At 31.9% G+C, this 27,779-nt stretch overlaps 3 protein-coding genes across 4 annotated transcripts; 2 read left to right on the plus strand and 1 right to left on the minus strand.

The window, feature by feature from the left end:
- Positions 1 to 1,002: 1,002 nt before the first annotated feature.
- Positions 1,003 to 6,125, minus strand: LOC111014001 (cytoplasmic tRNA 2-thiolation protein 1). Its single transcript, XM_022288586.2, has 10 exons — positions 5,938 to 6,125; positions 5,416 to 5,530; positions 4,750 to 4,892; positions 4,301 to 4,420; positions 3,418 to 3,530; positions 3,226 to 3,318; positions 3,048 to 3,088; positions 2,450 to 2,516; positions 2,215 to 2,326; positions 1,003 to 1,603 (listed from the first exon to the last, which is right to left on the minus strand). The coding sequence occupies exons 1-10, from the start codon at positions 6,037 to 6,039 to the stop codon at positions 1,436 to 1,438; spliced, it is 1,074 nt and encodes a 357-aa protein (XP_022144278.2). The 5' UTR covers positions 6,040 to 6,125; the 3' UTR covers positions 1,003 to 1,435.
- A 7,850-nt stretch (positions 6,126 to 13,975) lies between these two features.
- LOC111014078 (alcohol dehydrogenase-like 7) lies at positions 13,976 to 17,815 on the plus strand. Of its 2 annotated transcripts, none has more exons than XM_088128145.1 (10): positions 13,976 to 14,165; positions 14,272 to 14,408; positions 14,501 to 14,547; positions 14,994 to 15,319; positions 15,653 to 15,735; positions 15,824 to 15,899; positions 16,130 to 16,194; positions 16,639 to 16,734; positions 17,214 to 17,378; positions 17,461 to 17,618. In XM_088128145.1, exons 1-10 carry the CDS (start codon positions 14,114 to 14,116, stop codon positions 17,467 to 17,469), a joined length of 1,056 nt encoding a protein of 351 aa, XP_087984271.1. In that variant the 5' UTR covers positions 13,976 to 14,113; the 3' UTR covers positions 17,470 to 17,618. The 2 variants fall into 2 exon arrangements, with proteins under 2 accessions (XP_087984271.1, XP_022144388.2); XM_022288696.2 differs by having other exon boundaries at positions 13,981 to 14,165; positions 17,477 to 17,815.
- Positions 17,816 to 20,707: 2,892 nt separating this feature from the next.
- LOC111014031 (alcohol dehydrogenase-like 7) lies at positions 20,708 to 27,259 on the plus strand. The gene is made up of 12 exons (XM_088127848.1): positions 20,708 to 20,836; positions 20,916 to 21,031; positions 23,179 to 23,270; positions 23,398 to 23,534; positions 24,317 to 24,363; positions 24,594 to 24,919; positions 25,025 to 25,107; positions 25,216 to 25,291; positions 25,646 to 25,710; positions 25,850 to 25,945; positions 26,719 to 26,883; positions 26,978 to 27,259. The coding sequence occupies exons 1-12, from the start codon at positions 20,741 to 20,743 to the stop codon at positions 27,092 to 27,094; spliced, it is 1,416 nt and encodes a 471-aa protein (XP_087983974.1). The 5' UTR covers positions 20,708 to 20,740; the 3' UTR covers positions 27,095 to 27,259.
- Positions 27,260 to 27,779: the final 520 nt, after the last annotated feature.

Genomic DNA, 27,779 nt, shown 5'->3' on the forward strand with positions numbered 1-27,779 from the left:
CTCTATTTGCAAGTACAACGGTGTGAATGGCCACCAATTGACGATCACACCACACTATTAACACATTTACAAAAATCAAGACACAAAAAGAGCTCAAATAGCCCCTATATAATCTTTTATAAAAGGAATTATTAACAGAGGAGAGAATATTAACCTTCATCGTTAAGAGAGTTTGAATGATTTTTTTCTCTTCTGTGCAAGAAAAAAAAAAGTAACTTTGTTCTCATAAGAGGGGAGTTGCAGTGAGAGCGGGTCAGAGATTGGTAAAAGCTAAAGAGAGAGAGAGAGACAAGAGGGTGAAAAGAATTATGCCCTTGAAGGTAAAAAATGACAAGTTTGCAATTTGATGGTATGGCCAAAGTCAAGAATAAAGAGGTAAATTTCGCAAATTTCTAAAAAGTTTACTAATTTTACCGTACCAAGAACAAGAATATCTCGTGAAGGGCCTTTTCAGTTCATTCTGAGTCCATAAAAAATTGAAATAATAGAGTATGAAAACGAAAAGACAAATAAAGAGGGAAAAATATTGGCTGAACAATTAACAATAACACAGCATACGAGGGAGGAGGCTGGAGAATGGCAATGCCAAACCTTTGTCGTTGTGCTTTCTTTTCAGAATCATTTCTTTGCTCACATCACATCACCGACCTCAAATGTTAGGCTCGATGTTAAAAGTATTGACAAATGATTAACTTTTCCGTAACTTAAGTTAACATGATATTAGAGAAAGAGACTCTGAACTCATTTTCCCTTCCATAAATATTGACGATTATTAGTTAAGTCTTGTGCAAATTTTCAAGTTTCGTTTCCTAGCTTTTGGAATGTGGTTGTAGTGAGAATTCCTCGAGAAAAACCCTCATCTCATGTATTATTTCTTGGTTAAAATACTATTGAGTACTTCATGTATTTTAAGATTTATATTTTACACTATCGTATGTTGGCCCCGTTGGTTTAAAGGGTATTGATAAATTTTGAATACAATTAGGATAAATATTGATCATATATAGTCAAAGATCAAGTGTCCTTTATTTATAACAATTTTTATCGAACTTAACTTGTATTACAATTTTCTTTTTCCAAAAATAATCTCAGGTAAAACCAAGGCTAAAGGCTAACAAAATGCCCCCATGAGCTCTTGATCTAAATATCTATATATCCTAATTAAAAAAAATATCTAAACAAAAGAAACTGGGTAAAAGATAAAAAACAATTGCTACATGGATGCCCAAAATTTCCCAATGGACTCCCTCCTTCATATCAGATCTGCTGCTCACCTATTTCTTCTTCTCCACTTGCATTCTCTCTTTTTTCTTCAATCTCTAACAGAAATCAAGATCATCCAGCCGAAACAAATGAAGAACGTCGTAATGCATGATGATTCCCGTTATATAAATCCTTGTCCATCGTTTGATACAGTTAAAAATACAGAAATACTTCAGAAGTCGAGGGTGCCACACTGTTTGCTCTCGATGCTTTTCTCATGTCCACCACTTCCCTTCATTTCCCTCTTCTCCTCATTATCAAGACCTCGACTCCGCCCGATACCCAACTTCGGCAAACCTCGGTTTAGGCCCTCGAGCAGAACACAAGCTTTACACCATTTCTACATGAAGTAAATGGAAATAACAGATGCTCAGAAAATTAGAAATGAATGCCAAAATAAATAGTTAGAAGCCTCCTGTTGGTGTAAATTGATTAGGCATGAGTAAAAATAGGTAGAATGACAGTAGGTTTTCCAGATATGATAGTTTGCATCCCAAGACAAGTTCAGCAAGTTGGTAAAACTTTATTGGGGAAAAAAACTACAAAGGCTGTTCAAAGTATCTGGACATGATTTTGATTAGTGATCATTCTCAGTCCACACATTGCGACTATTTGGGGAGTAGAACTATATGGTAAATGATCCCAAATGATAGGCTGAAAAGCTCTGTACCAGAAAATGAATAGGGTTGGGGACACATGTAACAGAGAGTAGCTACAATTTCTTGTAAGCGATTACGTTGACGAGTTTCTGAACATATGGTGAGCAATGGAGAATGTTATCGAAAAAAGATGACAAATAGTTCCAGATCTAGAGGTACTTAAAAATCTACATACAATGCACAATTGTGGAGGTGATAACATTAGGAGTGCACTATAGTTACAAAAAGAATAAACCCTGGTACGTCTGGGAAATTTTGTGTTCTTATCATGTAAAATAGGAGCAGATCACACCTGGCTTGAAATGTAGCCGCATCGCTCACATGTCCCTTGCTCAGGCAGCTTTGTTGAAGTGGAAATCCTGAAATCCTCACCGGATTTAATGATATCAAGAATAGCCCTAGGTCTGCATTAGTGTTCATAATGTAACAAGCTTAGTGAGAGAGAATCATAGGTAACACAATCCTTGTCAGCAAGTAAAATAATAAATACTAGTCTTGCAATGACTAGTTAAAACTTAAATTGAAACCTGATTCGTTCCAAATCCTTGATAAATTCACGAGCAAAACCACGATAAGCATTTGGAGAGTAAATGCCTGCAATTTTGAGAAAGAGATTCAAAGGCATGTAGAAAGGAACATTGTAAAGTCAAAATTTCCACGGAAGCCAGTGCAAATCTACATAAGGCTTAGACCCAGAATATTTTAACATTTTGTAGAAATAACATCGTAGATTAAAGCATAATAAGAATGCCTCAAGTTGTCATGGATACAGAGATAAATGCAAAGTTTGAAGCTGACATATTTGAAGTTATTTTGAGATCAACACATCTCAGACATAGCACAACAGATGCAAATGATACTTTAGGACAACGAAAAGCAAGACATCTAAGACAGAACTAGTTTTGAAATATAATTGCAGCTCAAAGAGACAACCTATAATTGATGAATTCATACTCAGATAATGTATTTTTAAACGATCACTCGTTCAATAATAGTTAATTAAGCCAATTAGGACGTCAAGTTTATAGCAGCAAATTGAATATAATGAACCCATATTGGTTATCAATCATACACAGAAATTTGAGGAAACTAAAAACAAAAATGGCTAAAACAAGAAAGACTTACACTCGGTGGAGAAGTAGTCCAGCTTCTTGAAATAAGCATACGTGAAAATCTGGTTAAGGCCTTACAACTAGCATCAACCATTAATGGTTTTATAAAAAAAAATATATATATATATATAAACTAATGGTGTATGATGCAATCGTTGCTTAACAATTATGAGACTACAATAGAAGGATATATTACAATCTCCTTTTCATATGTGTACTTGAAGGGTTTGCATCTTGGAATTGGTCCATCTTCACCAGTTATTATTGCAGTACATCTACTCAATCTATAAATTCAAAACATCGGTTCAGTCTAGTGCAGACCAAATGAGGGAGCAAAAGTTTAAAAATCATAAAAAATAAAGAAAAATATTAATTTAGAGTACCTTGCAATATCACCACGTAAAATATTCAATAGAACTGTTTCAGCCATGTCATCTGCATTGTGCCCAGTGGCAAGCTTGTCTACTTTCAACAAAGCAGCACCTCTATCAAGAGCCTTCAGGAAAAAATCCATCGATACATACAATGAAACCATGTCAACCAAATTGATTTACTACGGCTGATTTTACATCTTAACATCATATATAACTTGCTATGCTTTATTTACAAAAACAATGAGAATATTATTCCATGATAATGCACAAGTAAAATTAAACAAGAGAAACGGGTGATCTTTAAGACCAAGTGGATCGAAAAGAGAAGCACAAAAAACCCATGTTGAGACAGGATGCCTACAATTACGTATGAGACAGTGCATCAAGAACTATAAAAGCACTAAAACAGGAAATTCCAATTCCTTGTGTTATTAAGGAGAACAACGTTAACAAACAAACAGGGGCGCTACATGATATGCAAGTCCATGAGCATGGGCACACACTGCCAGAATCACAACACCACCCTCACCTGAGCATTTATTTTATTTTATTTTATTTTCAGGGGCTGCATCAACACCATATTCTAACTTAGACACTTTTTTTTTCTCTCATTAAATAACAGCAAGCCTCAAATGACAATTGATGTACTCATGGGACAAACTCCTTTTTCCCAACTCATCGAGCAATACACAATGCAGATAATGAATGAAGTATATCTTCGTCTCCAATGCACTCACTCTTGTAAATGCTCGAGAGGTTCATATAAGATAATAACTGTAATAAAAAAATATAGTGGAATGGATGGTTTGTCAACCCTTTCCTGCAAAGAGGAGAGAAGTAAAATCCAAGCGCAGAATACCACTGTAAAGTCATAGAAGGAGTTGTTTCAGACCTGTCGACGAAAAACCCCACAAAAGGTGCAATTATTCTTTAAACCAATCATCTTCACTATCTCGTCCATTGTCCAGCCATATAAATCCTTGTATGATACAATTTGTAGGGGCAACCCATACTGAAAAGGAATAATTGAAGTGAGAATGCATATTAAAAAATCGAACTTTTTAGTATTTTGTTTCTATCACAATATATTAACTCAGAGAGAATCATAGAGCTATCAAGAAATAGTGGGAAATAAGAGTTGATTCATTACCCCGTGGAGGGGGGGACAGAGATTACAGAAGATGAGCGAGTCATATTCCGTTTGTTAATTAATAACTTAATATTATGTTCATCTAGAAATGATCTGCAATATTCCCAATTTAGTAATAGTGAGACTCAAACATTTCTAGAAGGAAGGAAAGGGGAGAATCAATCAAAAGGAAGTCAAGAAGGGTTCTTCACCTGAATTTCATTTCTTTTCACAGTTTCAAGAGAGTCATCTCTGTATCCAGTGATGCCCTCATCAACTGATAAAAGAAAGAGATCAAGCCCGTAATTGTGCCGCCGATTCAATTCTGATAACACATAAGCAAGAACGGTAGAATCTGCATAAAGTGGGAAGAGTAAATAAAATAAGGACAGGTTCTGAATTTCCCATCCCCCTCCCCTCAAATTCCTCCTTCCCACAAGAAAGGGGAAAGGTTAAGTCAAAACATGGTAAAAGTTAGACTCTGAATCACAGTAGATCAAATTGTTGCCACTCAATTTCTGTTCAAAGTGAGATACAAATCCTTCATGACTGAAAAAACTTCCATACTAAATATAACCAATAATTTTTTAGAACGAAGAAGCCACAACTTCTAACATTAATAAACGAAAGTAATATATTCACAAACCATCTCAGTAAACATGTTCTAAAATTTCAGAGTCTATCCATTTTAGTAGTAAAAGAAATAATATAACTAATTTCTAAAAGAACAAGGATGGTGCTTAAACCAAAAAATAATTCTCTTCTTCAAAATTCATCTCTCCTGTATTGTATGAGAGGATATAATTTACACGCCAGTAGTTTTTCACATAATCTTAAAGACTACAAATGATTTAGAACTATGAAGAATCTGTGTCCACCTTTTCCACCAGATGCACCAACAGCAATTCGTTCCCCAGGTTTGAACAAGTGATTCTTCACAATAACTTGATGGATCTCCTCCTCAAATACCTCATAGAAACATTCTCTGCATATCTGTAAAAGCAATACACATGGTCATATAGGATATATCCTCCTTGTAATCTACTTAAGCCCATCTCAGTTAGCCTTTCTAAATTGACAGTTAGGTCGCATTCTTCTCCTCTAGACAGACTGAAGCAGAGAAAATAATGAATTCTGCCCTCGACATCAAATTTGCATCTTAACGAACCCAGTAAATAAACAGATAAACAAGAAATCAGAAATACACAAAGGCTGTATCTCCTATCACAGCATCTGAAACTACTAAGAAAAATGAATGGTAGAATTGACAGAGTATCTCGACAATTAACCAGGCTACTTATAACTAACAAGGAAAGCGTGTATAATTTACATGAACAGAAATTAGAATCGCTGGTTCTTCAATGGTAAGAAGGAATCGGCATCGGGGAAGGAAATTTAACCTGTTGCAGGGTTTTTGGCCTCTTGAGGGAAGGTTTTCTGTTGTTACAGATGCAGCAAAGGGAAGAGACGCCCTTCTTGGCTCTGGCGCCGCCTTCCTCCATCGTCAGTTCGATGGATTTCTGCTCAAACTCACGACACTGACGACGACGAGGTTTGGAACAGCCCAAGGAATTTTTTTTTTCTTTTAACAATCATTTTTTAATTTTATTTGGAAGGTTTAAATTTGATTTTGAATTTTTTAAATTAGACTAAACAGACCAAACATATGGTTTACTCCCTAATGTCTAGGAGTTTTTCCGATTTAGTCGTCTAAAAATGTTGAATTTATTTTAATATTTTCTAACTTAATCTAATTTTAAAATAAACATGGATTGATATCAGTAATTACCTTACCTTATATAATATTTAGTGAATCGATAAGAATTTAGAAGAGAAAAAAAAAATGTAAACTCAAAACTTCTACTGATCGTTAATAAATTTAAACATGTTTTCCTTCGATTCACTAGATATCGTTTTGTATAAGTTTATTATTTAACATTTACAATGAGGGGAGATTAAATTGAAAACTGTAAAAACATAAGTAACTAATGTAATAGAATTAAATCGAAAAAAACTTCAAACTAAAACATATGTCCTCTAAATTATTTCATTTTGAATTTTAAATCTTTTAAATCTTTATTTATATTTATATCTATAAATTCTCAAATAGATATTTTGATTCTTAAAGTTTAAAATATAATAAGTAGATAATGTTATTTTGAATATGCATATTAATGTCTTTTCTTTTTTTACAACATGTGAGAGGGCGATTCCACCTTGCAAACTTTTTCGTTATAAATTGTTATTTTAACTAGTTGAGTGATGTTCAAATTGGTATATATATTAATATGTTAGTAGGAACATGTATTGAAACCACATAAAATTGATCGAAAAGAATATTAGGTGAGTAAATATTAAATAAAATAAAAAATGGATATTTGGAGAGTGACTAGTGAGGACATCTCAACAACATAGGAATCCTACAACGATAGATAGAATCCCCATAAAAATACCACTAGATCGAGCACCAGTGATTTCGTGTCCGGTCAAAATCTTGGCTAATTGATCGAAGTAGGTAGCTCCAGTAGACCCATAGATCATGGAACAAATAAGGTGGGTAGGCCCAACCACCACACTACACGTATAGACGTAAACCCCACTCGTTACCGTACTCTCACCGCATACGACTCGCACAAAGACTCCGTCATCCATCCCGAGCCTTTTCTTCCACCTCTCCTCTCCAATCCTCGATCAAACTTGCGTTCCCCAGGCGCTATGAAATGAGGGTCTTTCCTTCGCCTATCATATGTATTGGCTTGGCTTCGTGCAAAACCAAGGAGGCATTCTGGCGGGCGCGTGCGTGTAGGAAGGCCGACCACTACATAAGCTAAAAGACAACGACTACAAGCCAAACCAAGTTTTTGAATTCGTGTTTGAGTTTTATTATTGACTTTTTCCTTTTTATTGTCTGAGCTGTTGCTTTTATTTGTTGCATAATTACTTTTCTATGCAAAGAAGGCTTATCATAAGTTTATAGTGACTACTAACCTGAACATAATTCAATTGGTTAAGACACATATTTTCGATTAAAAAGTCGTGAGTTAGAAAAAAAAAACCTTATATGTATTAATAGACAATTTTTCATATCATTATTATTAAATTTATTTTATTTTTAACCATTATCAACTTTTTTAACAAAGAATTAAAGAACTCTTAGAGACAATTTTCTACCTGAATACTTCATTCTATTTTTCCATCAAATATAATTATTTCCAATCAAAAGAGGTGATCTAATGGTAAGCGCCATAAGAGTATAAATTCATATATGGAATAAAAAAATTAACCTCAATGCTGAACTTGATAATATTATATCAATTGTTATCCTAACGATTGAATTTCATCAACTTACATATTTAACTTTTGATTAGTGTTATAATTTTCACCTTGAACTTCAAAAATGTTGTAATGTATACCTTTGATAGATTTTTATATGAATAATTGTTGAAAAAATTATTTCCTTATGCATCAAATGGATTATAAAACATATATTTGATAGGAAACTAATAGAATATTTTGAGAAATTATGAAAATTAAAGTAAAAGAAACAGGAATAATTAATTAATTTAATTATTTTAAAAGTCAGAGTTCACCATGCACATTTATTGGTCAGCTTTCGTTTCGCCAGTCTCCACATGTGGAACTGAATTACCACGTGTCACGGCAAGAATCGTCCACGCCACAACGTCAACACGTGAAGAGGGAGAGTACAAATGGGAAAATGCGAGTGCGTGTGATTGAGGAACAGGAGAGAGAATACATGGGCCTCTCATCCGGGATTCTACCGTCCAAACAAAATGCGCAGCCTAATAGTTAATTATTATTATTAATATTTTTTTTATGTGAAATGTTATTTCAATTCTACAGTCAATCGAACCTAACGGGAACTCAGGTAAGTAGTAATGGACAAATTTTTCTGATTTAGAGGTTATGAGTTCAAACCCCTCACCCTACGTACTAAAAAATGAATGAAATCATGTGTCAATAATGTCTCCCCTAAATCCCTCCTTTGTAAAACGAAGTGAAAACCATTCAGAATCTCCATGTTCTCTTATCTCTAAAACTTATAACTTGAACGTTGGAGGATATTTGGCCGGGCACTTCAGGGTGTCGTCGTAGGTAACCCCGTATAACAACCATAGCGTCGGACACGTAAGCCAATCGAGTTTTGACATCAACCAGTATTAATTTTTTCCGGATAAAACTATGACAATATAATTTGATATTAATTTGTTTAAAGGAAAGTAGGATTATATATATAAATACATGGAAAAGCCAAAAAAAAACTACTAAAATCTAAAAAAGAAAAGAGACACCAGTTTGGACTACTAAACATTTTGAGTGAGAGTTAATGACTAATTAACTCAATGATCAATTTACATAATTATTGTCAATAATGGATTACTAAAAATGCAGCTTAACAAGTTGATTATCATCAATGTTGCACGTAACATCATCATAATATGAATATCCTACTTGTGACTGTGTCATTATTTTGTTTTTTATATTTTCAAAGCATTGATGTATATATGAATTATATGGCCGATCTTAGAGTGGTCTCACATCTCTAATCTAAAAAAATTAAAAAAAAATAGTTGGTTATACTTTCGTTGATTACATGTAACATCATTGTAATATCCTACTCATTCTTGTGTTACTGTTTTGTTTTTTTTTTATAAGCGTAACTGTGTGAATTATATATAACTGATCTATAAAGGTAGAGTGGTCTCATATTTCTAATTTTTTAAAACTATTTAGTTATTATAGTCTAATTATATTCATTATTACACGTGTGGTTTCATATTAATATTTATTAATAGTTAAAAATGAGATTCTTTTTAGTATTTAATTTAAAAATCTCAGTCTTGAGAGGTTTTATTAAATTGGGAAGCAAACGTATATTTAAAAAAGAGGTTAAATTTTTAATTGCTTAGTTTATTATCAAATTTTTAGATCTAAAATTATTGAATAAATAACTCTCTACCACACTCTTAAAAAACACAACGGAAAATATATTTTCTATCTTCTCTGCTTTCTCTGGTTTTCATTTTCTGCTCTTTCAAGAGCAATAGTAAAAAGAGGAGTGTTCTTTTGTTTGAGCCAACCTAATATTTTAGTTGGTTGTTGTGTATGTTGGAGGGGACACACCATAGAAGATCTGTTACAGTGGTTGATAAAGAAATAAACACCGTAGAAGGTTTAAATCTCCTTAAAGAGAGCGAAATACCTGCATCTCGACCTAATTGTTTACTTATTTGTTTCTCAATATATTTACTCAAATTAACCGTCTAGTTTATAACTTGTCACTTTTCGAGTAAAATTTAAAATTTGTTCTTCAAAATTTGGAAATCAACAATGCATGCGAAGTCCGGACGGTGGTGCCGGCCGTGATGGAGGCACTGACGAAGGTCGTTGGAAGAAGAAAAGGGGAGAAAGAATAAGAAGAGAGAAAAAAGATGTCAAATCATGGTCTATTCACCAAAAATAATATAATGTTAATATAATTCAATATAGCTTGAACTTCAGACTTCAAAGATATTCCGTGAGGTGCCAAGTCACCCAAACTATTCCTTGGGACCCTCTTTTTGCAATTTAATATAGAAGTTTAACTTGTTTCTCTCTAAATTCGTCTAATTTTAAGTCATTAATTTCATATCGAGAACTGTTCTGCATTCACTATAAATCTATGTCCAAATTTTTCAAGTTTTATTATGCCTTTAGACTTGTTAAGCTGATCGACTAACTTAAAATTGTTAAGGATAACAGTACCTCAAGTACCCCTCGTATGATATTGTCTGCTTTGATCATGACCTTCACAACTATGCTTTTGATTTCACTCAAAAGATCTCAGTGGAGATAATTGTCTTCATCTATATACTATGAATCATTCTCTTTCTGAGCTAATGTGTGACTTTGTTTATACTCCTCACAAACCTAACAAAAATATCTTAATTGAAGAGAAGGGATTTGGACCCATTGAATTGCAAGAGAAGTTACTAATTTTTTTTTTACTTGATTTAAGGGTTATATTTAGCCAAGGTTATCAATTGGCGAATTATAAAGATGGGAAAAACTCATGTACACATACGTATCATATTCTCCTTTTGTTTATGGTATAGTTTTGTCTTTATAAATAAATTTTAATATTAGTAAACCCCACCTCATTTTAATACGATATTAACATGATTAAAGAAATCAGAATGAGGTTTTGCATGTGAGAGAGAATGATGAGTCTTCTTGCAAGTAAGAGAATCGTTTTCACTTCAGAGATATGAAAAAATGAGAAGAAAAGAGAAAGAAGAGGAAAAACAACCAAAGGACTGACCGCTATATTAAGGATGAATAAATTATCGTCAAAGTGAGCATAGTTTAATGATAATTGACATATATCTCAAATGAAGAGGTTGTAGATCTCTCACACCTTCCATGTTGTACTAAAAAAAGGATGAATAAACTACCACTCAATCTAAAAGTTTGAGTTGATGGACTGGATAAATTTAATTACTTATCTCAACACACCATTTCACTGCTCGATATAATTTTAAAAACAAAGTTGTAAAGATTATATTCACAAAAAGACAATATCATATCATTACGAAAATGTGGGTATCCATAACTAAGATTTTCATTCAAAAGATTTTATCGAGGGATCCAAATTATGGATACTTGTACCCAAACTAACCAATCCAATCAAATAAAGAGAATAGAGATTAAATGAGAAAAAAAATAGCTAACATGAATCTAACTCACATACAACGCATTTTCTTTTAAGTTCAGAGTTTATAAATTTCAAAAATATTTTATATATTATACTAAAAAAAGGCAAGGAAAGATACAGGACAAATAGGAAGATGATGGAAATAGTATGAAGGTCAGAGTAAGATTGTAAAGTGTCATCCATGCAATGTTAATTAGTATTCTCTAATCAATATATATCTATGATTGTTCTTGCATTTTTCTTTTTGAAACGTGAATATAATATTTATAATTATTATAAGGTATGTTTCATAAATTATTATAGATATATATTTTATTTATTATATAAGAATTAAAAAAATAATTTATTATAAATATGTTAATATTTATAAATACACTACTAAACAAAAATTTATCATTTCAAATGTCGAGATCCAAATTTTGAATATAAAATATAAAATATAACTCTTTATTTTAGAATTAAACACATTCTTAATTCTTAATGTTTTATTAGATTAAATTTATTTTATAATTCAACATGGTCTAACCTGATATATGTGATTTTTTAAATAATTATTTGTTTGGATCTCTATTTTTTTAGGTATAATATGTGTAGTCGAAAACACATTAAAATCGTAAGGATCAAATTAAAACTAAACGATTCAAATCATAGTGAATAAAATTGTAATATTTTATTTGGAGGCAAATGAGGGTAACTCAATGATATTTTAAGACATATCCTCCTTAGTTTTTCATATTTATTATGGTAAATATTTTTAAAAATTTAATTTAACCTAAAAAATTTTGAAGATCAATTAAGAAATTATGTAGCAAAATAAGATTTAAACGTAGCCTTTTCTTAAACTTATATCCCATTTCGATTTTTTCTATATTTATTCAATCATATTTTCTAATTCTTTAAAATATCTATTTTAGTCCCTAAATTTTGAAGAAATAATATTTTAGTCTATGAACCTACAAAAGGTCTATTTTAATTCTCAAATTTAAAAGTAATAATTTTTTTGGTTCTTACCATTCTTAATATTTGTACAATCTAGACTATATGATTCTATTCATGTATACATCAACACTCTATTATACATATTTGAATTTTAGAAGATTTCAACTCACAACTTTTTAGTCGGAGATAAATGTCTTAATTAACCAATTGAGTTATGTTCAGGTTGACACATAATTACTTTATATATTTGTTAAAAATAAATAAAAGTGAGGATTAGAATAATTTTATTTATAGGTTAAATGTATATTTTAGTTCATAATGTGTTTTTTTGTTTTCTTTTATTTTGGTCTCTAATCTTTTGAAAGTTTCAATTTCATCCGTAATGTATTGAAAATTTTCTAATTAAAACCTTACTATCATTAAACGTGCAAATTAATTGCCAAAATGATTATGTATTGTCAAACTATACTTTATTTAATTGAGTTAAAAGCAATCTAAGTTTTAATTTGATGAGCCTAAAGCGAGCATAGCTCAACGCTAATTGACATATACCTCTAACCACAAGATCGTGAGTTTGAATCCTCTCCCCAACATATTGTACTAAAAAAAAGATTTAATTTGATGAGATATTTTTAATACTCGCTCATAAAATTAATAATTTACTCATTTCACATGACTTAGTATGTACTAACTTACCTTACTCTAAATTATTAATTAATTGTTATAGAAAATTGACCTATTAAAATGGTGATGTACTAATTGTACTTATCGGGTAAATTCGAGGCGACATGCCCTTGAGCCCCAATCGGCCACATGGACGAAACCCAGATTAAACCGAGCGCTGCACTTGAGCGGTCCGAATTAGAGTGTCGGTGGTCCTCACACCATACTCCCTCTCCCTCCGGATAAATGAAAAACTTGAACCTTGACAAAGTTATGCAAAGACTGTGGCACAAATTCTTACGAGAACTCTCTATGACATACACTCTTACACAAGACTACTCTTGTCATCTCATTATACATCTTCCATATCTCTATTCGCTCCCATCTTGAATACTAACTTAGGTATTAGAGTGTATTCGAAAGAGCATCACACCAGTGCAAAATTTCTGTACATAGGTGAAGTTCGAGCTAAGAAAGAAAGACATACGTGACACTCGTCCAAAAATCAGCATCTAACACTAACTACTGTCAAACTCATAAAATTACTGTTGTTAAATTCATGTAAGGTCATTCTTTTAGTTTTAGTAATTGGTGAGATCTTAATTGAAAAAAAAAACCAATGCATAAGAGTTATGATTGAGACTTTTAGAAGATTGTAGCCAAAAAAGTCGACTCCATTGAAACTAAAATTATGGTGGTGGGTCATAAGAGGTGACTACTGAACTATATATTTAATTGCCTTTTAAATTTTTTTGTCTGCTTGGAAAAAGTTACCAAATGAAGCTGTTATTTGCATTGTTTTTTATTTTTAATAATTAAAAATAAATTATGTTGTTCCACCTATTTATATTTTGGAACAAATTAAAAATGTAAATAAGAAAAAAAATTTATTTGACTTGTTTATATAATTTGAGAGAATTATTTCTAAATAATAAGAAACAAGAAAGATAAATAATTACACATACGCTTCAATCTTCGTGAAAATTGAAAACTTAAAACGAAGAACGCAAAAGGTTACCGAAACGATCCAATAATTGGATTGGAGATATTGCATTGGAACTTTCTCAACTATTATTGAACGGTCTACAATAATTTTGAGCAGCTCACGTTATATTAAAAAGCGTACAAAATTGCATTAAATAAATCTGCCTCCAAACTGTCTCCCTCCAATCCCAGGCTTCCATAGCACTCTATCTCTATCCGAGCTATCAGATAACAGTACACTTTGCTCGCCGGAAAACTCCTCTCCGACCTCCGCCATGGAAGGTAAATCGCCGGCTGCTACTGGACTTCACTCTATCCGCTGTAGAGGTACTTCTTCAGTTATCTTGTCTTTGGGATTGATTTTTTCTACCGAATGTCTCTTCCTCATCTCCTTTGAAATGTTTGATGTTATAATGCGTTTGAAATTTGTTAGCTGCTGTTTGCCGGAAGCCTGGTGAGCCACTAGTGATTGAGGAGATTTTTGTGGCGCCGCCAATGGCTCGTGAAGTTCGAATTCGGATAATATGCACTTCTTTGTGTCACAGCGATATCACGTTCTGGAAGATGAAGGTTCGTTCGTCTTGTAATGCTTCTCATTTTGAAATGTAAATTTTATAGAATGAAGTTAGTTTTTACTAATTTTGGATATTCCACTTCCGAAGGATTTTCCGGGGATTGTTCCTAGAATTCTTGGCCACGAAGCTATCGGGTGAGTTCGACATCTTTGTTCAACCTGCTTCTAAATTATTTTCAATCACCGGCGTTGGGATAATTAATTCGATCTCATTGAATGTTTCGACATTGAAGTTCCGAACTCTTGTAATTTGCATTTGGTATAGCGATATTTCAGAAGGATTATATAGACTCTACTAAACTAAAAATTTCTGAATGTTTTTTTCTCTAATTTTCAAATTTGAGCAATTTATGGCAATTTTTTTATTGTAAGCAGTGATTGATTGCTCATGCTCCGCCTAAAACAACCACAGATGAATAAACTCCTTGTGTACCAAAACATTTAACAATGTCGGTTCATTTATAATTGATCCCAAATCACCTTATGCTTGGGAATTATATTCATGCTGCATCTCTTTATGCTTGATCTGAGAATCTCTACCTTTATTTAAAAAATTTCTGCCTGTTCGTTTCATGTTGCAGAGTGGTGGAGAGTGTAGGAAAGGATGTTCATGAAGTTAAGGAAGGAGATACTGTTATCCCTATATTCATGGCTGATTGTGGAGAGTGTGCAGATTGCTTATCAGATAAGAGCAATCTCTGCTCTAAACTCCCTTTCCGGATAGTTCCGGGGATGCCACGCTGTGGGACCAGCAGATTCACAGATCTTAATGGAGAGGTTCTTCATCATTTTCTGTTTGTATCAAGCTTCAGTGAATACACAGTGGTAGATATCGCCAATGTACTAAAAGTAGATCCTGAAATCCCTCCAAACAGGGCATGCCTCCTTAGTTGTGGGGTATCAACAGGTCACTGCCTAATCCAGTACTTAGTATTGTGAAGATTTTGAATTTGTATTCACCTGAAACTGGATGATTTTGAGATCTGACATAATTAGTGATTCCTTTAATTGAGCACAAAAGCTAGTTCTGTTCTTGAAATGTGGCTCCTGCAGTTTCATGAATTTTGGGGAAAGTATAAAGGCCGTGGTTTTCTTATTTCTCTTTGAAGATTATGCTAAAATATCATGAGTAATAGAATATCATTTGTGAAATTATACTATGTTGTCTTGAATATTACGTATACTTGACTATTCTGAGAGCACTCATAACTTATCAAATTGTTAAAACATTTGGTTTTAGGGGTTGGTGCGGCGTGGAGAACAGCAAATGTGGAGAAGGGATCCACTGTTGCCATATTTGGACTAGGGTCCATAGGTTTAGCTGTATGAATTGTTTATTGACTTCGTTTTAATAAAACTTTTGACGGGCTATGTTACAAACTTAATGGTTCACTGTTGCTTGCTGTTATAGGTTGCTGAAGGAGCAAGACTATGCGGAGCAAGCAGAATTATTGGGATAGATATCAACCAAGATAAATTTGAAAGTGGCAAGTACTTTACTTTTCATTCTTAATTTCCCTTCCTTGGATAAAGGAACCATAATAAAAATCAAATCGTGAAGCTCCCCTTCATTGAAGGAGCAATGTGTTTCAAGGTACAATGCTCAATCATGTGCAAGCGTTGTTATTTAGACTTATAGATCACTATAAGCATTTATGATATATCTCATTGTTATTGAATAAGTAGTCATAAAAATGTGTTCATTTCCTAAACGCAGCGAAAAAGTTTGGAGTAACGGAGTTTGTTAATTCTGGAAGTCTCGAGGATAAATCTGTGAGTCAGGTATGTAGGTTATCAACAAGACTGAATGTGATTCGGTTTCATATTCCCATCAAACTTGTGGTCTTAACAACAAATAATAGCTTACCAGTTACCACTCACTTACCAGTTATCAACAAGACTACTGGAGATATTGTGCAGTCATACCGTTGGATTCTAAACATTATTTAGTGCTCTATTACGAGGCGATGTCTTTATTTATAACACTTGAAATCAAGTTAAGAGTGAGAATGGAGATCCTTGTTGCTCCATGAATGGTAAAGGAGCTTTGTAACACTTCGGTTTGATGCAAGTGCTGTTATTATACAGTTTCTGGCAACAGTAAGAAGATAGGAATCACCCTTGGGGGAATTTGGGTTATTAATAGAATAGTAAGAGTAAGTAATTAGATTGATTATAAATAAATAACAATTTTTCTTTGCCCCTTCTGATCTCAATGCTGTTCAGGTAATTATTGAAATGACTGGTGGGGGTGCGGACTATTGCTTTGAATGTGTTGGAATGGCTTCCATAGTTCAAGAAGCATTTGCAAGCTGCAGACAGGTCCTCCCAATTGACATTTTCTTTGATCATCCATACTTTTTGACAATACCTTTTTTTTGTTATCTATGTCTGGTTCATTTTTATCTTTCAATTGGATCAAGTGTGATTGATATGCTTGACACGGGTGATACCGACCTAACTTTTAAATTTTACCAATGTTCTTCGATAAACTAAAAAAATTTGGCAAAATTAAAAAATTCTATTTTTGAACCATAAGAATTGTTACTCGACTTATGACCTAATTGTTTGTGCAATTTTATAAGTTATTGGATATAATTGCAACAATTAATGTTAACCATCTTTATAACTGTAACAACTCTTATTGTTAAAGGCAAACTTATAGTAGTATAGTTTAAGTATAATGATTTTTTTAATTTGAAGATATAATTGCAAGTTCAAAGGTACGATTATAACAGTTCTACGATAGTTAGTTCAAGATTGACTTTACATTTATTGTTACCATTCCTATTTGACTTCAGGGTTGGGGAAAAACAATCGTGTTAGGAGTGGACAAACCGGGCACAGTTTTGAGTTTAAGCTCCTATGATTTTCTTTTTTATGGGAAGACTGTCATGGGATCGTTGTTTGGAGGACTAAAGCCCAAATCAGATGTTCCCACTCTCATTAAATGGTACACAGATAAGGTAACCTACAATCAATAATTGTATTGCTTCTAGATTTGAATTATCCACTATTATATATATCACATAATTTTATTGATTTTAGAATCTTTAATCATCAGAAACTTGAGCTGGATAAATTTGTTACACACGAAGTAGTATTCGAAGACATCAATGAAGCTTTTAATTTGCTAATTGAAGGAAAGAGCTTGAGATGTGTGATTTGGATGAACAAATGAGCAAGCTTCACCCCATCTTGTAATTGGTTTGGCGTCGTTCTTTATCACTGCACTGTGCTGATCATACCTTATGATCGACCTTAATGGTACAAATAAAAACTTTACTCCTATGGACCTCAGCTTGTACTTTGAACGTTCAACCTTTCTTATTCACTATCACAAATCTCTCTTTAGATTAAAAACTAGATTCCTAAATCTATTGGAGAGGAGGTTTTTTTTTTTGTTTTTGTTTTTTCAATTTTTTCGGGATAATCTAAATGTTGGTTCATAATACTTCTAGTATTACTATAAAAATAATAAAATAATAATAGTTAGGCATTTCCTAATATTATAGTTCATATTCTAATATTTTTTTATACATACTATAATTCACACAATGTTTGAGATATTATGATGATGTTACATGTAATCAATGAATGGCTATAGTCCAATATCCAACTAAATTATTTTTAGGGCAGCTGGGAGTATAGTAAAAAAATTAATAGTTAATTGTAAACATAGCAAAAAAAAAAAAAAAAAAATGGAGTTCAAACCCAAACGAAAAAATAGAAAATTTGGTTATACCTTGATATTGTTATACTTTTATAAAGTATAACATTCACACTAAATATATATGATATATCTAAAATTAGGGGGTGTAGGAGCTAAAGATATATATATATATTTTTATAAAAACAATTTTCCTTTCCTATATCATATACCTTTCACGTGCAATTTATATGAATTCATGTTTGATTTCTCTTTTTAGTACAATAACATTTGAAGATACAGATTCGAAGTCATAATTTTTTAGTCGAGGATATATGCCTTAGTTAATCATAAATTTATTAGTATTATTGATTATCATATAAAATAAATTTATGCTAGAGCGAGCATAACTAAGTGGTAATTGGTATATACAATCTATTAAATATATATATATATAAAATAAATTTATAAGTTTTCTAAATAATAATAATAAAAAAAAAAATTTATAAGAGTTACCATTTTGTAAGTAAACAATAATTTAAAACTGATTTCTTCTCGCCGGTCGGAAATCTGGAACGACCATTGCAGCGACTTCGTTGTTCCACATTCAGATCTGGTCGAACGCAAAGGGAAGGGAACGATCCTTCGTTATAGTGCGAAGGATCCACGGGCTTCAGCGGAAGCGAGAGGAAGAATAGGCGACCGGCGAAAAAAGGGCGGTTCGTTGAAAGAGATGACTGCGACGGCCATGACTGCCGGAGGATGAAGATGTAGCGTGAAGATGAAGGGAGAAGAGAAGGAGAAGGAATGAGAGAAAAATGCCACCTCGCAGAGGAAAAAAATAATAATAATAAAGTTTTTAAAATACAAGGAGTAAATATATTAGAATGTAAAAGAAATTTTAAATTACAAGAATTAAATAGCGACGTTCTCAAAGAATAATTTATAATATAATCATTCTAGGTATAATATATATAGAAAATATTGGTTTAAATAAATTTTGTACCTATTCTTTCTTTTTTGAGTGAGGGTGGAGGTGGGGTTCGAAAACATGACCTCTTGATTGGAGACAATGTATTAATTACTGTTGAGCTAAATTTATGTGTTGGCTATACTTATACTTTATTTTATTTTGATCACTTTTTCTTTCGACATAAAACGTCCGACAACTCAACAGAAGTAAGAGAATCCCTTACTAGAAGAAACAGAAGTGCCCGGTCATACTTCCCTCACATAAAGACTAATGTCTCGTTTGATAACGTTCCAATTTTTTGTTTATCGTTTTTAATTTTTTAAAGAAATTTAAACATTCTGCAACTAACTATATTTCTTGTTTCTCTTTTTTTCTAGAACATTTTCAAAATTATATAGAAATTTTGGAAACGGCCAGAATTAGTTTGTACTTTTTTTTTGTTCTCATTTTAAATTTGTTCCAAAATATAATTAAAAAATATAATTTTATTATATTTGAATTAACATTCATTTTCTTTATTAAAAATGAGAAAGAAAAATAAAAAACAAGAATCTTACCAAACTGAGTCCTAAATAAACTCGAAGGCTAGCCAACCCGCCTTTGATTCATTATTTTGATCGCTATGTTTTCAAAGGGAGAAACTTTGATGGGTAGCAATACATATACTCTTTTCTATTTGTAGATTTATTTCAAGGAAAACCATTTGTCAGATTTTCTTTTTAATTTCCACGAATATTTATAACATTTTAGGTAATTCCAACTTTAATTACCACCTCTTCTTCTTTTTGGAGTATCTTATATGGGAGCAGAGAATCAAACTCACGACTTTTTAGTCGGAGATATGTACTTTAATCACGTGAGCTATGCTTAGCTTGGCATAATCTTATTTCTTGTTATCTTAGTTTTTTTCTCTATATTTATAACAAAGGTCTCTTCCGACATATATACTAATGAATTTTTTGACAAAAATTTTGCATCGAAAAAACTTTTTCCAGAGATTTCTTTTTTATACTTTTGCCAATAGTTTTCTGTGTCGAAAAAAAATATTTCTAATAGTGTGAGTTATCTTCTTTATGAGGTTGATGGTTCTCACGACATGGGCCAAACATGAAACTTGTGCAGAAAAGAAATAAGCAAGGTTAGATTTTAGCTACCCTAATTTTATGTATGTTTTAATATAATATATGAGGTAGGATTCAAACTTACGATCGAAAATAAGTATCTTAACCAATTGAATTATATTCAGGTTGAACAACAACATAAAATAGGTAAAAAATAGTTTTTTCCAAAAGAAAAAAATGTAAAGATGAATTCCAAATAAGGTATTTTTCAAAAGTCATCCCTAACTCACACAAGTATCTTGTCATAAGCTTATCATAAAAAATAAAAAAAATAATATATTTGTTTCCTTTCCATTTTTCTTTTTCTTTTTCTTTTTTTCTTTTTGTTTAGAAATTAAGAAGAAACCAACTTAAAATAAATCAAGTTCCAAAAAAACTAAATTATCTGTCCACGTGGGAGTTTGACAACTCCAACTTTTCCCTCAAATCATCTTCCATCACTCGTCTGGCTAAACTATAGGCTACCTCGTTTTCCTCTTGACTAATATGTTTCATTGAGGCTATTTCCATATTTTCCATCATCTGTCGGATTTCTTTTAGAAGCCAAATAATTTGAGTTTGATCTTGACACTGTCTGGTAAGGAGATGAATCGCTTCAAGAGAGTTGGATTCCAGATGAACTGGTCGACATTGTTTTTATCGAATCGCATGCAAGCCCTTGTAAATAGGCATCACCTCCAGGTACGTAGAATCCCTTTCCTCTCTTGTTATTCTACAGCCTTCTGTGATAACTTGTCCCTTTTCATTTCTTAAAATCTAGCCAATTCCTCCGATGTTTGTATCCACTCGTCATGTTGCATCTGTGTTTAATTTCCACAAATTTGGCATTGGAGGGTTCCATCGGGCTTTTGTATTGTCTCCAATTCGCCTTGTCAGGTGCGATTTCTTGTTTGTAGAATTTCCTTCTGGATTTTTGTTTCCGCTTGCACTGTTGTTTATGTATATGTCAATCGCCATTTGAATGTCTTTGGTTTCTGGATGAACTCCTTTGAAATTTGATTTGTTCCTCATTTTCCAAATCTGCCAAGCTATGATCATGTTACTGTGACGTTCTTCTTCGCCATATCTATTAGCCATTCCCAATACTCTTGTGGTCCAGTTTGTCCGGTCAATGTAGAAAATTTTTTGCTTCAATAGAGATACAGTTCATCCATATATTTTTTTATTACCTTACATTCCTATAAGATATGCTGAGTAATCTTTTCTTTTTTCCTAAGAAAGACAAAACAGATCAATAATAATTATATTTCTTATCAGATTAGCTTTAGAAGGAAAAGAATATCATTATTATAACTCTTCCAACAACAAATTTTAATTTTTGGGGACACATCAATTTTCCAAAATTTGTTTCACCAAAGCTTTTGATTTTACGCCATTAGAAGAAGAACACTCTCTTACTTGCTCCAACTCCATCCCCAAATAATAGGTGCTTCTAAAAGTGAACAACCCACGTTTGTCTTTATTTCATATAATTTCATCATCTTGACTTTGTCGTTGTAAAGGAATTTTAAATTTTAAAGGATCATTTTAACTTCTTCCTCACAAAAGTTATCACGGACAAGATTTACAGACAAGATTCTATTGATTTAAACTTTACGCAATATTAGAAAAAAACCAATCAATTATCCTAAAATTGCAACCAATTTAATGTAAATTTTAATATATTTTCTTTTAAGGTTGGATTGATTTCTACTTTTTCCTAAATAGAATAGTTTGAAATTTCTATAAATTGAGCTTTTTCTATATATCACCATTTTTTTCTTGAACTCTCTCACAGATTCTTCCACCCTCTCCACAGTCCCTTCTCCATTTATTTTATTTTTCCCCTCTCCATTTAGCATTCCATCTACAGTCAACGCTGAAATAAGGCAAAAATCAGAGTCAATTTAAAAATTTGTGAGTTTCACGATCTTAAAATGCGCTACCATATATTATTAGCTAAGTTTGTTTAATAATGCTAACTTTTTTTATACGTATAATATATAATTATTTGAGTTGTTTGTGACATTTAAATCTTTTGAACAATATTTTAAATTTTTATTTGGTTAATTCATCCTGTCATAACTTTTCTTAATTCCAATTTGTGTGTATATATATATTATGTTAAAATTTTCATGTTTGTCATTGATGTATTTTGCTTAGTTACAATAATTATGTTATAAATATTTGAATAAAATTTTTACAACTTTTTGACAATATGTGACTTGAGATTTTTTGGCGCACCAAAAATTATGAGGCCTAAGGTTTTATTTAACATTAAGACATTGTAAAAGCTAAAGAGATTTCCTTTCCAGGAAGAAGTTTGACCGTCACAACAAATGAAATTTTTTCGTATAGCAAGAACATGAACAACCTCATTATTCTCTCTACGCACATGCAAGCATGTGCTATCACTTATAAAATATCTAAATATTATTTTATAATATGATCATAATGATTTTTCTAATATTATTTTTATAAAAATGTTGCAACTATCATTTTGAAATAATGGTAGACTTGTAAAAAAAGTCAACGATGGAAATTGAAAAAAAATAATAATCCTTTTAAGAAAATAAAGTTACACTTTAAATAAAAATTATAATAAAATAATGATTTTAATAGGAGACAAATTTTAAATTCTTTTACACAATAATATTCAAGTAAATTTAGACAATAGAAAATATAGGACTTAAAATTAAGCTAGGATTAATTAGGAGGGAACGTGTTCAAACTTCATAATTGACCACTTAACTTAAGAATTAGTAATTCCTATATGTTTCATGACAACAAATGTTGTATGGTCAAATAGTTGACCCGTAAAATTAGTCGATAAGCTGACTCGAACACTCACGGATATAAATAATAATAATAATAATAAACAAGCTGCAAAATACAAGGACGAAAATATATTTTAATGAATAAAATATTAGATGGCAAAGTAAGATGTAAATGTATTTGTTTATTCACAAGTAATTAGTTTTAATATAATGGTATAAAATTAGATTCAATCTGATTCCGAGTTCGAACGACTCATTAAACTGCAGCTTCATCCGTTCGCCGGAAAACTCCTCTCCGACCTCTGCCATGGAAGATAAATCGTCGGCGGCAACCGGAGTTCGGTCAATTCGGTGTAGAGGTAGTTGTTGGATTAGTATTATTTGATATATTACGTTTTGGGCCGAATTAATTATTAAATGTGTGTTCATAATTATCATATATATAAATAATTTGAAATTATTATGTTAAAAAATAAAATTTGTTAGCCGCTGTGTGCCGGAAGGCCGGCGAGCCACTGGTGATGGAGGAGATAATGGTGGCGCCGCCGATGGATCGTGAGGTGAGAATTCGGATAATTTGCACCTCCTTGTGTCACAGCGATATTACCTTTTGGAGAATGAAGGTTCGTCTTCTCTTTTATTTATTTATTTTTCTTTTTCTTTTGCAATGTAAAGTTTTATAGGATTAATTAATTTTCTTTTTTAATTAAGGTCCCAATTGGTAACATATTTTCTTGTTTTTCTTTTTGAAGAAAAAACATAACTTATCTTTGGTAAGTTTTTTATTCCTCTACCGAAACATAGCAATTATTTCTTGTTTCTCATGGTTTAAAATTTTAGATTAAAAATAAAAAAGTACAATTCTTACATGAAATTTATTATTAACATAGGGAAAATTGCACATATACTTATATATATTAGATTTTTATCATATACATATAGCATAACACTTCCATGAGTGGTATATAAGATGTATATCACATACATATTACAAGTATATCAGACACTTATGTCAGTAGTATATCAGATATATATCATATACATATATCAGTAGTCAGACATATTATAAATATATTACAGATATATTATTTGTTATTTTAAAATTCGACATCCGTTTTTTATAAGTGTTATATTTGAAAAAATTAAATGTGGTTACTATTTTGCTGATTTTACTGCATATATATTATATATATGTGTTTTGAAAAAACCTAGAAACAACAAACTTTGATTGATTTTGCTAGTTGTAGAAACTTTACTTAACCTTGAGAAAGGAGGAATATAAATACTTACTAAACTCTTATATTTCCAAAAAATGAAAAATGAGAAATAAAAAAAAAACGAGAACGTTATCAAACAGATCCTAAGTAATTTTTTTCACTCAATTTTGCATATTCCGTTTCCAAAGGATCCTCCGGGGATTTTTCCGAGAATTTTTGGCCACGAAGCTATCGGGTGAGCTCCTCCTTCCACATCTCTCTCTTCACTCTACTTTTAAATTTACTAGGCATCCTTAAGATGATTTTTTTTATCTTTTAAATTTTTGACAATCCACAAATGATATTATGCCATGCAAATTTATCATAATTAGCCAACTCTAACATTTACCATGGATCTAAGAACATGAATTAAAGGGCTTGGTTGATACTTGATACCAATACACGTATTGTTTTATGTTGTTGTAGAGTGGTTGAGAGTGTAGGAAAGGATGTAAATGAAGTTAAAGAAGGAGACACTGTGATCCCAACATTCATGGCAGACTGTGGGGAGTGTAGAGATTGCTTATCAGATAAGAGCAATCTTTGTTCCAAATTCCCTTTCCAGGTTTCTCCAGGAATGCCTCGCTGTGGAACAACCAGATTCACAGATCTAAATGGACACCCTCTTTATCATTTTATGTTTGTCTCAAGTTTCAGTGAGTATACAGTCGTCGATATCGTCAATGTCATCAAAATAGATCCTTCGATCCCTCCAAATATGGCGTGCCTCCTAAGTTGTGGTGTCTCAACAGGTCACTGCCTAAACCCGTTACTTACTATTATTCAAACTTACGATATTCTAGTCAAAGATAAGTGTCTATAAACGATCGTTAATTAAACATTTAATTTGGTTTTAGGGGTTGGTGCAGCATGGAGAACAGCAAATGTGGAGAAGGGATCCACTGTTGCCATATTTGGGATGGGGGCCATAGGTTTAGCTGTAAGAAATTTTCTTTTAGTTAGACTTTAATTTGTTTGAAATTAATACAACTTTGGGAGGCCATTTTAAAGGCTTCATTGTAATTTTAATTTATGGTTCTTGCTATAGGTTGCTGAAGGAGCAAGAATATGTGGAGCAGCCAAGATCATTGGGGTAGATGTCAACCCAGATAAATTTGAAACCGGTAATTATTCCAAAATTCAAATATCCAAGTCTCAATTGTATGCATGTGTAGACAGGTACATTGATATTAGTGGATATTTTTTTAAAAAAATTATATAAATAAAAAAAAATCTTATGAGATTATTTCAAGTCATAAAGGATAATGTTACCAATTCTTAAACAAATTTGTTTACAAGAATGGTGACATTCCTCTATTATGTATCTTAAATGTTTTGTTGGTATTTTTTATACTTCATTTATTGGCTTCTAAGATTGACGTTCAAGCCTCATATATATGAATATATCGACATATCAACAAATATTTTAATCCTTAATTTGTTCTGTTTCTATATAATGTCTATTTCTTGATATGCAGCGAACAAATTTGGAGTCACCGACTTTGTTCATGCTGGAAACCTTGGCAACAAATCTTCGAGTCAGGTATGCGTAGGCCATCAACGAGGTAGAATGTGACTCGGGTGTTTTATATATTCTCATCAATTTTGTGAGCAAGATGTGTAGGATATATCGATATATCAATGGATTTTTTTTATCATAGCATCTCCATAATATTGAACAGGTGATTATTGAAATGACGGATGGAGGTGCAGACTATTGCTTTGAATGTGTTGGAATGCCTTCTTTAGTTCACGAAGCATATGCAGCCTGCAGACAGGTCCAATTCCCTCTCTCTCTCTCACAATATTTTTAAATACTCCTTCTATTTATTTGTTTATGTGTTGTTTATTTTTATAAAAAGGTATAATTTCAAAATCTAAACAAAATTATGAAAACTAAAAAACTGTTGATTCTAATTTTTTTATTTTATAATTTAATTAATAATTTAAATGTAGTTTTTAAGAAAGGTAAAAAACACATTAAAAAGTTTATGAAAATCAAGTAAATTTTTCAAATGTAAAATTAGAAATGAATAGTTATCAAATGGGTCTTGGTAAAAATTTCGAACTTTTTTTTTGGAACTATTTGACATTGTTATAATTATTGTACCATCCAAGTTTCAATAAAGTAATAATTATCCCCATCAAACTTGCACGTTATAATGGCTTTTATGGTGTAAGTTTGGTTTAATTTGTGTATTTTTCTAAGCTATGACTAATGGAGTTACAGTAATATGATTTAATTACAATGAATTCAATAAAATTGGTCAAAAATCACTACAAGAAAAATTGGCTTTTAACGACGAAAATATTTCACAAACAATTTTGACAAAAAGTTTTGTTGCTGAAATTCTTCATCGCTGTTTTTGGCGACGAAAAGCTCTTCCCATCACTTTCAATCGGTGATGATCGTCGCTCATATTGGCGACAAAACATTCTTTCATTGCTATAAAACGTCCCTAAAACTTCTTTTTCTTGTAGTTAAAGCCGAAGAGGATGATTACAAATTTTTTTTGCCTAACTATTAGTTTATGCAAACTCATTATCTCAGGGTTGGGGAAAAACAATTGTGTTAGGTGTAGCGAAACCAGGGTCACTATTGAGTTTTAGCTTTTTGGATGTGATTCATTTTGGGAAGATTCTTGTGGGATCACTTTTTGGTGGACTAAAGCCAAAATCAGACATTCCCACTCTCGTTCAATTGTACAAAGATGAGGTAAACCTACAATTAATTAATTAATAATTGTGTTGCTTAATTCGTGATGTGAATTCCAAAATGATTTTAATTAGAATCTTTTAACCAATATCAGAAACTTGAGCTGGATAAGTTTGTGACGCAAGAAATAGGGTTCAAAGACATCAATGAAGCTTTTAATTTGCTAATTGAAGGGAAGAGCTTGAGATGTGTGATATGGATGAACAAATGAGCAAGGGCTTCACCACATCTCTTGTAATTGCTTGCCTTCCTTGTCTATCAACAGTAGTTATATGTACTTGTTTTCATAAAAACTTCACTACTATATAGGGAGTTTATATAGCTTGTATTTTTAAATTTTTGATGCTGAATAATAATCATTAGACATTTTTGCCTACTTCAATATTGTTCCTTTAAGGCCGGTGTATTTGACCAAAAAGTTGTGAATTCGAATTTTCATCTCCACATGTTGTGTTGTACTAGAAATAATAGGTATTTTTTAGAGTACGTAGTTCATATTATAATTCAGACAACAGTTGGGTATTATGAGAACTATCATGGATCGTTCATTGGTTCAAAGAGACGACTATGATAAAGTGAGAAGGGAATGAGTTCAAACACATGATAACCACCTACCTAAAGAATTAATTTATGTGTTTTCTGACGTCACAGACTATATATTATTTAAGTCGTAGCACAAGTCTCTTTATTTGTGAGTTGGATCCCCACCCCTCCCTTAAAAAAAAAATAAAGGCAAAATCTAAATGTGCTCATTTTACTCCAAATTAATTATAAACATTACCATTTAATTAGTACAATTGCTTGAGTGGTCTCATTTGGTGGGTTTGAATTTATGGACCATTCAATGGATCCTGATACCACGCGATACTACAGTTTACTTTTTGTTCAATTTGGCA

This window comes from Momordica charantia (genome assembly GCF_013281855.1).
Source record: "Momordica charantia cultivar OHB3-1 chromosome 8 unlocalized genomic scaffold, Mcharantia_2.0 BLBB01000008.1, whole genome shotgun sequence".
Lineage (NCBI taxonomy): Eukaryota > Viridiplantae > Streptophyta > Magnoliopsida > Cucurbitales > Cucurbitaceae > Momordica > Momordica charantia.